The sequence below is a fragment of the Takifugu flavidus genome, chromosome 13, assembly GCF_003711565.1.
Source record: "Takifugu flavidus isolate HTHZ2018 chromosome 13, ASM371156v2, whole genome shotgun sequence".
Lineage (NCBI taxonomy): Eukaryota > Metazoa > Chordata > Actinopteri > Tetraodontiformes > Tetraodontidae > Takifugu > Takifugu flavidus.
The window spans coordinates 616,306-625,857 of record NC_079532.1 but is presented as its reverse complement, the minus strand read 5'-3'; the positions used below and the strand labels follow the sequence as shown (position 1 = coordinate 625,857).

The 9,552-nt window shown below is 47.6% G+C and overlaps 1 protein-coding gene across 3 annotated transcripts; it reads right to left on the bottom strand.

Moving 5' to 3' along the window:
- Positions 1 to 1,955: 1,955 nt before the first annotated feature.
- On the bottom strand, positions 1,956 to 9,544 carry LOC130535975 (bromodomain-containing protein 1-like). Of its 3 annotated transcripts, none has more exons than XM_057051481.1 (11): positions 9,116 to 9,544; positions 6,761 to 8,140; positions 6,032 to 6,188; positions 5,827 to 5,955; positions 5,623 to 5,751; positions 5,128 to 5,440; positions 4,227 to 4,943; positions 4,025 to 4,148; positions 3,826 to 3,953; positions 3,370 to 3,524; positions 1,956 to 3,220 (listed from the first exon to the last, which is right to left on the bottom strand). In XM_057051481.1, the coding sequence occupies exons 2-11, from the start codon at positions 8,122 to 8,124 to the stop codon at positions 3,206 to 3,208; spliced, it is 3,231 nt and encodes a 1,076-aa protein (XP_056907461.1). In that variant the 5' UTR covers positions 8,125 to 8,140; positions 9,116 to 9,544; the 3' UTR covers positions 1,956 to 3,205. The 3 variants fall into 3 exon arrangements, 2 of the variants coding, with proteins under 2 accessions (XP_056907461.1, XP_056907462.1); XM_057051482.1 differs by lacking the exon at positions 9,116 to 9,544 and having other exon boundaries at positions 6,761 to 7,515; positions 7,593 to 7,726; XR_008953248.1 differs by lacking the exon at positions 1,956 to 3,220 and having other exon boundaries at positions 3,385 to 3,524; positions 3,826 to 3,948.
- Between the last annotated feature and the right edge of the window lie 8 nt (positions 9,545 to 9,552).

The following is a 9,552-nucleotide window of genomic DNA, read 5'->3' as shown; positions in this document are numbered from 1 at the left end:
TATATCCATCTGTCTCTCTGTCTGTCTGCCCATCCGTCTTAACCCTGATATGTCACCTGTGTCTCAGCTGTATTAAAGCTGCTTCCTGATTCAAATGTTGAGGTTAAATCTAAATGAAATGTTTTTAAATGTTTGATTTGTGGCTCTTCAGACTGTTGGATAATGTTGCTGTTGCAATTATTGCTGTTGTTGTTGCTGTTCTTATTGTTGCCATTGTTGTTGCTGTTTTTGTTGTTGCTGCTGCTTTTGTTGTTACTATTGTTCTTGTTATTGCTGTTGTTGAATATGTTGTTATTGTTGCTGTTGTTGCCATTGTTGTTTTTGCTGATGTTGCGGTTGTTGACATTGCTGCTGTTGTTATTATTGCTGTTGTTGATGTTTTTGTTGCTCTTTTTGCAGTTGATGCTGCCTGTGTTGTTACTGTTGTTATTGTTGTTGCCGTTGTTATTGCTGTTGTTCTGTTTTGGGCAGTGTTGTTATTGCTATTGTTGCTGTCGTTATTGTTGCTGTCGTTATCGTTGTAGTTATTGCTGATGTTCTTGTTGCAGTTGTTCTTGTTTCCATTGTTGTTGTTGATTATGGAGTTCTTGCTGTTGCATTTGTTGTTGCTGATATTTCTGTTGTCAATGTTGCTGCTGATGTTCTTGCTGTTGTTGCTGCTGTAGGAACCTGGTCAGTCACAACTGATCAACCATGTTAGTGTCCAGTAGAACCAATTACAATCAGGTCGAATGTCACCACCCTGTTTGTGATTTTTGATAAATACCAAGGTGAACCAAACCTTGCTGACCATCGGAAAGGAGAGGAGAGGAGAGGAGAGGAGAGGAGAGGAGAGGAGAGGAGAGGAGAGGAGAGGAGAGGAGAGGAGAGGAGAGGAGAGGAGAGGAGAGGAGAGGAGAGGAGAGGAAACCATGACCCAGTGGGGTGACAGAGGCCTGTCAGGTGATCATGTTTCTGGACCCCAGCAGCCTCGGCCTGTAACAGCATAACTAAGATGTTAACCCAATAATTAGACGACCCCCTAAGTATGATCATTTGTCTGTCTAGGATAGTAGACAGATTGTTGGGAAGGACGTAAATACTGGGAACCCGTTCTACCCTTAGAGACTTTGGGGACCACAAGTAAACCAGCATTCTGAAAGTGGAGCGGCCTATTGGGATTATAACATACTGTACTCTGTTAGCGGAGCAGCACTGAAGAGAGCCTGGAGGTTGACGCCGTGATCTGAATAAAGTTCTGTTTTATACTGTTAGCATTTAGCTTCACGGGAATTCATGAAATGTGGTGTGGAGCAACAGGATGACAGAGACTGATTGCTGTGAAATATGAAGGTTAAACATTTCTTTTCGTGTTTAGTCTACTTTCCTTCCTGTCTTTATTAATGCTACTGATCCATAAACAGCCACGTCAGGCTAATATACTCTTCTGTGGCACATTGACTTCCACATGACTGATAACCAGAGTTGTTACTAGTTTATCAGAATTCTAATATTAAACTAAATTCATCTCTTCAATATGTTTTATATATTACTATATATTCACGTGTACCTACAACTTCCTTCAACAAACTGAAAACTTGATTTAAAAAAGTTGATTTTACAATCAGCACTAGCATGAAGTTTAAATCAGATAGATGTAGTTTATTTGTACTTTGGCTGTAATTTACGTTTTATATCTAATTCTTTGGTAAACGTTCGCCAGATTAGTTAAAACGTTTAGATTGAACTGAATCAAATTCGTTCGTTAACGTACTTGGTCTGTTGATGTCAGTGCCGTGGCCGCGGCGCCCCCTGGTGGACGCATATCACGCACATTAAACAATGTCTGCACTTAGTGATCAGTTACAAGAATGCAGAGGGGTGAATTTTGCGGTGATTTGTGGCTTCAAGGTCACATTTAAGTTTTTTTAATTGTTTGGATAAACATTAGGAGAAAATGATGAATCAGAACAGAATCAGTGATTCAATAAGATCTTTTAATTTCTCAGTGTTGTGTATAAAAATGCCACCGGCCTCTTGACGGTTATATCTGTGGTTTTTTTCCCCGAGAATCAGCACAAGTACCAATACTGCGCGCGCACGCACACACACAACCGCACAGGAAGTCTGCCCAGCACTACTGGGAAACCCAACAAATGAATAACTGAAGACGTGTGTGTATGTGTGAACCCTATATATAAATAACACCACCACTCATGTTAGTTTAGGAGTCGATGAATACAGGACATGTCTCAGATAAAAAACTGTCACAAAGTCACAATCAATTTAGAAATCAATCAATTCAGACTTTCCAATCAGACTAGTAATAAATTTTTCATGTGTGGCCCTGATCACCTTTGTAGGGTCCAGTTTCAATACTCTTTATAAAGTAATGCATTACACACCTTTGAATTTACAATAAATTATTTCCTCTAAGGCCAGCCTAAGCCATCACTGCTTTACAGGAGGCTGAACGCATCACAGCACACAAACAAAAAGCCTGAAAACAGTGAAAAACCAACAGGGAACCGTTCCCTCAGCACATCCGTTTGGGTTTGGGTTGAATGACGGAATTTCGGGCATTTTTAATGTTTCCACAGCATCAACAAGAATTTGATATAAATACATAGAAAAACAATCAGTAAAAGTAAAAAAGAAAAGGACAAACTATTAATGCCAACGATGTGAGAACTTGAAAATAAGTTACAAAAACAGTAAAAGTGAGCTGAAATCAAGGTTACAGTATATCTGTTAGTTTTCTGGGAGTTAGCACCAGCAGGAACGTCAACGAGGGAATCCCAACGAGTTGCGAGCTGAATAATTTAGTGTATTTACAGGAGCTGCTGCAGCGGCCACAGACTCTGTTAGACCAATGCAGCAGCTTTGCAGCACATTTATAGAGGTCAGAGGTCAAACTCCGACACATTCAACAGTTTGGGACTTTTTGGTCCTCACAGATTTATTTTACCTCCCAAAGACAAGTTGTGTTGTTGCATAGCTCTTTGACCAGGAGATGGCTGCCACAAGCTACAGTATTCTGGAGAGAGGTTTCTGCCAGTTAACAGGAAACAGGAGTGAGGAGTGATGGAAGTTTCTTGGCAGAGGAGTTCAGTAGGTGGCTGGTTTCAGCTCCTCACATTGCAGCTGCGACTAAGACGGCTTTAAGGACGCAGGAGTACGTGTCCAGCTGCGTGTCCAGTCCACCCTGAAGGCAGCCATCTTGGATTCAGGAAGCCATGGCCTGGTGGGAAACGGTAGGTCAGAGTTGCAATAATACTCTCAGTTAGAGCCGGTCACTCCAGCACAGTCCTGGTGGATTCCGTCTGAACCAGGACAACACAGTAATACCAGATGTCATGAACATATCCAGGAGCCGACCAGCGTCCTCACCAGTTGTGCTTGCTGTCGATGAAGAGGACGAGAAAGAGTTTCTCTGCGGACCTGAACCGCTTCTGCTCTCCTGCTCTGAGCGCGCCCGCTGGTGGCTGGGGAAGCTCCGCCCACCTGAGGCAAGACGCCATCTTCTGTGCTGTGGGGTCGGCGATCTGCAATGAGCAAAGAAGTGTGACTCTGCCCAATCAAAGTGCATATTCTACTTACACACATTTGCTCTTCTATCTTTAAAAGGACTCTCATTGAGATCACTCCTGATCTAAACCCAATTTAAATACACCTCTGAGGACAAGACAAAATATCCTCACTTTGATAGTAAAATATGTAATCTGGCCCTGTAGCATCCCCCTAGAGGACAAAGCTTATCTGACGGTTCCAAAAATGAATATATGTTTTGAGCCACAAAAACACACACAGGAAGTGCAGTGGCTCTGCTTCCTGTCTTATAATCACCTGAAGCAAGCTTGGCGGTTTTGACCAAATCTCCATTTTCAACACACACCAGAGCGTGTTTATCATCCACAGTCCTGCGGCGTGCTGGTGGTGAACGCCCTTTCCCACTTTTAAACACAAATGCTGTGCTGGAAGAGAAGATAAAAACATCAAACATTGTCCAAAAAGACGTTAGTGGGACGTGTCCCTCAGCGTTCACCTGGTGTTGGAGACAGGGCCCGCGCTGGAGGAGATGCTGGATTCTGAGGCACACCGTCGTCTTGGTTCCAGCAGGCGAGGGGCTGCAGAGAGTTCTTCCTCCACCGTGAAGCCACTGGCGATTCCTGGAGAGAAAAGGAAGCAGTGTCGTTAGGAAAGGACACAAACACAGACGGTGCTGCTGTCAGAGTGATTTCCTGTACCGAGGCGCTTTATCGGGGATTCCTCCTCCCGCTCACTGTCGATGCTGCGCCTCCGTTTCTTGGGCAGGAGGAGAGTCTCCAATCGAGGAATCACGACAGACAAGAAGGTCTTTGCACCCAGAGTCTGCACCGAGGCAGCGGTGGCCTCCTGGCTCTTCTGCGGCTTCTGTGGGCTGGTGCTTTTAGACTTGCGGAAGAACATGTTGCTCCGTTGATTGCAGGTTGCAGACGCTTCAGCATAAAGTTCCCCATTGAGGAGTGGCGAGTCTGGACGGTACCCATCGGGACTATCCGAGAGCACTGAGGTAGATGTGTCACCATCCAAATCCACATCTGGACTGGGAGCATTGGGAGCCTCTGAGTCTATCTGTGACAACGAGGTCAGCAGCTCCAGCATGGGTGGAGCTAAAGGCTCCTCTGGCTGGGGGCAGGGCCGAATCACAGGGTTAGTTAGTGGTTGATCATCTGAATGGGGCAGGGCTAAGGTGCAAAGTGGGGTCGGGGTGTGGGGAGGGCTAGGCCGCACAGCTGGAAATGAATTTTTAAGGCTCAGTTCGCTGCGGACCTCCATGATGGACTTCTTGAGCAACTTGAGTCTTTTGCTGCGGGACGGGCCGTGCTTCATGGCCGTGCTCAGGTCCAACTTCTCCAGCAGCTCTTTTAGCTGTTCCTCCAGAGGGGTCACCTGACGATAGGTGGGGCTTAGCACTCGGTCCACTGATAAAAACCAAATGACATAATCACACATTGTTAAGACCACAAAATGCTCAACACAAACATGAAGGTTTCCTGTTGAAATAGCAGAAGAGCATCACATTCGAACAGGAAGTTCTTGTGGTATTAAGGTGGTGCTGGTGAAATATTGTGCTGTTTTCTTCAGACATGCATTAGCTGGACTCACCATCTTCCCAGCAGAATGGAGGCGGCGGCTCTAATTTTGGAGATTCGGGCAAGTGGAGCCCACTTGGGAAATCAAAGCCGATCCGGTTTGTCTCCTTACGAGCCCGGCGAAGTATCAGCCCGCCGTGGTCCTGCATCCGCTGGGCAGCCTTGTAGAAGAACGTGTCTTTGGCGTTGTACATCAGGCAGTTGCTGATGATGAGATTGAAGTCCTCCTCAAACTCATCCAGGCTCCTGTATTGGTGCTTATCAATGCGTCTCCTCATGGTGGAGAAGTCCATCGGGTTCTTAATGTGCTCCAGATAATCAGGAACCTGAAGGAGATGTTAGCTGTTAATGTTCCACCTGTTGGCACATTGAAAGGAGCAGCACGTGCCTGCACGCAGGCACACACACCCACCCACAGACCCCTACAAACACACACAGAGACCCCTACACACACACAGAGACCCCCACCCACACACAGAGCCCTACACCCTGGGCAGTGAACACACACCTCTTTAGTGCTGACAGGTTGGGCAAAGATGCTGTACTTGTCCTTCTCCTGTAGTTGACTGAGCACAGCTCTTAGCAGGATGTTGAAGGGCGTCAACTGAAGCTCCAACAGCGACTGTTGCTGCTTCATCTGACACACAACAATGACACAGTCAGCATGGAGTGGTTGACCACGCTGTCAACAGTCTGCCGTCGGAATCTCTACCTCGTCTCTCTTTAACTTTTCTCTCTTCCTGATGAGCTCCAGCAGCAGACGAGCTCGCTCCAGGTCGTGGCGGAGGCGGTGCCACTCCTTCAGCTGCTCTTTAAGTGCCTGGTTTGTCTCTGCACGACTCTGTAACCACAAAAACAAAACCAGGATCAGTTTCGGCAGCAGTGCCGACACTCAGGGGTGATTCTGTGACACTGACATTCTGACTGTCTCTGATTGTCTGAGGGTTGGCCTGCAGCCGCCGGATCAGTGGCACGTTGTTCCTCGACTGCCTCTTCTGCACCCAGTAGCTCAGCACACGTTCCACAAAGGAGCGCTTCCGTTGGACGGCCACCTGGTTCAGGATCAACTCAAAACTGAGCAGAGACACCACAGATGTCAAAGACGGGTTCAACATTTGTAACATGCATCAGTCTCTGACCAAACCATTTGTTCTGGCCATGCTGAGATTTGGTTGTGTTCATCTTTTCATGGCAACACCAGTCATTAGCATTGAGGCTAGCGTAGCATATTAGAACCATTAATCTGTTAACACCTTTACAGGGATGTCTGTGTAGATTCTCAATCATCCAGGTCATTGTATCCAAGGTAGTTTTCTATGTCAACTAGAAAACTACCTTTACAGGGATGAAAGAACTTGTCATCATTTCAGATAAGGATAAGGAAGAACTTTATTGCCAAGTACATTTTAACACATACAAGGAATTTGACTTGGTGTTTGTTGCGTGCAGTGCTGACTTATTAACAATAATATAGTAAAATAGGAATAAAGATCAGGAAATATAAAAAAATAAGCATATTTCTGCCATCTTCGATCCGCTATCGAATCAGAAGATCCAGCTGATATCAACAAAAATGACCAGGGGAGACTCAAGAGATCACTACCAAACAACTCTTATTACCTGTACCAGGAGCTCTATCTGCCTACCTGGAAGCAGTGATACTGGGCCCAGAGTTGGGGGGGCTCTCAGGTTGTGGTTCAGGTCCAACCCTCTTGCTCTTTTTCTTGCACCAGCTCTTGGTCCGGGCCCTGCCCCTTTTGGCCTCCCTCTTGTGGCAGGCTTCATGTTTGGGGTGCGGCTCCTCGTAGACGGCAAGTGGTCGGTGGCTCCAGCTGTCGGGTGTGTGGCTGCAGCAGTAAGCTGTCTTCTTCACCGAGAAGGTGGTAACAGAGTCCAGCACCTCTTTAACGGGCTCCATCTTCATGTACAGACCGACCTTTTGGGCACAGCTGACATGGAAGGCAGTGTAACAGTTGATCTTGTCGCACTGGATGCAGGCGCCGGCCCCCTTTTCTCTACACAGGTAACAGGTGAGTTTCCAACGTGCTGGCGGGATGTTGCACACTCCGTCGATGGGCTCAATAAAAACCGTGTCAGAAAACCCCACCTCGGGCACCCACAGAGCACACGCCACGTGACCCCAGCGGCCATCATCGGTCTTCTTCAAGGCACCACCCTGGTTGGGGCAGAAGACACACTTGGCAGGCCTCAAGGGGCACTGCAGGCAGTGGCGGCACAGCCACTGGCCCTCTGGTATGTACGGCACGCCGTAGCACTCCTGGTGCACTGCGATGTTGCAGGAGTCACAGAAGAGGATCACATTACTGTCTGCTCCGTCCCCATCCATGCAAATGCAGCAGACGGCATCCTCATCCACCATGGCCTGCAGATCACTCTGGCCCTGCATGACAGAGAACGACTCCTTCTCAAAACGGTCCATGAGGAACTCAAACAGGTTGTGCGACACCTGACTGACACCTTCACTCTTCCTCTTCTCATTGACAAGCTCCAGCCAGGCATAGTCCTCCTCGTCCATGTCGTACTCCACCTCCTCATCCAGCTCCTCTGCTGTCCTCTCTGCGTATTTGTAAAATGCTGCCGGCCTCTTTGTAACCACAGGCAGATTGTACTCGACTGTTCTGAACTTTGGCTGCAGCAGACCGCTGGCGCCACTGGGCATCCCGCTGCTGCTGAGCGAAGCTTCCAGTGCTGCATTTTTCTTCTGACGGTTGATTTTGAGGCGGACAGAACGCACCAGGACCTGTTGCGGCTTCTCGCTGTTCTCCTTGTTACTGTTGCACTCGCTGATCTCCTGTGCTGTGGGATCGTCGTCCGCGATAACATCCAACTTATCATAGATGCTGAGTCGGTGCACACGGCCATCCACCTCCAGCTCCACGATTCGCTGAGCCTGTGCATACGTCAACGTCTCCCGGTTGGGCGAGGGCTTGATGGGGGAGGGGTCCCTCTTCAGCACCGGCGGGCGACTGTGTCGAGCTTTTTTCTTCATCTTGAAAGTATTCAGCCTGAAAAGTAAAATAGGTGAGATGAGACAGGTTCTTTACTCAGCAGCAGAGACATTGGACCCAAACAGAATTATGAACTATCTCAGAGAAAAAAAACAGACTCTGTCCGAGCTTAACATTCCTTATAGACAACCACTTATCCGAGCTGTTGAATGGTCACCAAATTAAAGCTGTTCGAATATTCCGCAGTTCTTGCATAGATGTGTAAAATAACATCCAGGTAGAGACGCTGCCTTTCTGAAAGGAGGGTCTGGACACACGTGGAAGCACAGTTTAATAGTGTCAAATGTAGATGAAAGAGGAAAGCAAAAGGCCAAACCCTTAGCAACTGTTGCCACTCCAGTCAAACATTCTGCAGCACATAAGTTCTTTCCCACATGGCTGCTTAGTTCCTACATTTGTTCATTGACACATTCTAACTGGTATCAGCAAATACCCCAGACCAGCATTAGAGATCTCTGTACAGGTGACACCTACACCTGTTTTATAGTTACAAATATGCAGCAAGTTTACTTTGCTGCAGACAGATTCCAGCCGGGGGGCAGAAGCTGCTCAGGTCGCCCCATCCAGGTCAACAGGACAAATTACCGCTGCTCCCTTCGGTGACTGTTAGCTCCTGCTAACCTTTGCGTCGCGCAGCCGAAACTGTTGCTTAGCTAAAGGTGAAGCAACTTATTCCAATGTTATAAAGCCACTGTTGCTCTGTGCTTGCCAAACAAACAGGTGGCGTTTAACTGGCCTCTTCGGCCGCTGCTTTCAAGGCTTTAAGACACTCCGTCCATGAGCAGCGCTCCACTTAGCCTGTTAGCACCATTAGCAGGGGGGAAACATGGCGACCAACACAACAAGAACCTGGCTCCAATGAGAAACGAGCCCCTTTTCTTCTACAAAAACACGGGGAGACTTTTCACTTCAATATAGTGACATGGTTTGGACGATAATAGCAGTATTAAGACAGGGTTCGACTGAACATACCCCGGTATTTCACCGTATTCAACTTATAAAAACAGCAGCAATGGCGGCGCGGCCTGCAGAGCAAAGCGACACTAAAATCCAGTCCGCTCATCCAGCGGCTGCGGCTCGTACTGAACCGAGTCCAAGGTGGAGGAATCCGATGGGAATCCAGAGCGACGGATCCGGGTTTGAATCGACTTATTCAGTCTGATCCGGGCAAATATTTACAGTATGGATTGTAGAGTAGTCGGAAGTCTCAGAGCTCAGCAGATGCCCGAGCCTCTTTCCCCAACAATGCGGCTGAGCGAGGCTTTGCGTGATGACGTCATCACGTACAACGCCGACCCGGAACTGCCCTGGCCTGTAGGCTAGCACCTAGCATCATTTAGGACTAGGATTACCCTCCATGGCTAGCAACTGTAACTAACCATCACTCGTGGGGTACCCTGCTGAAACTC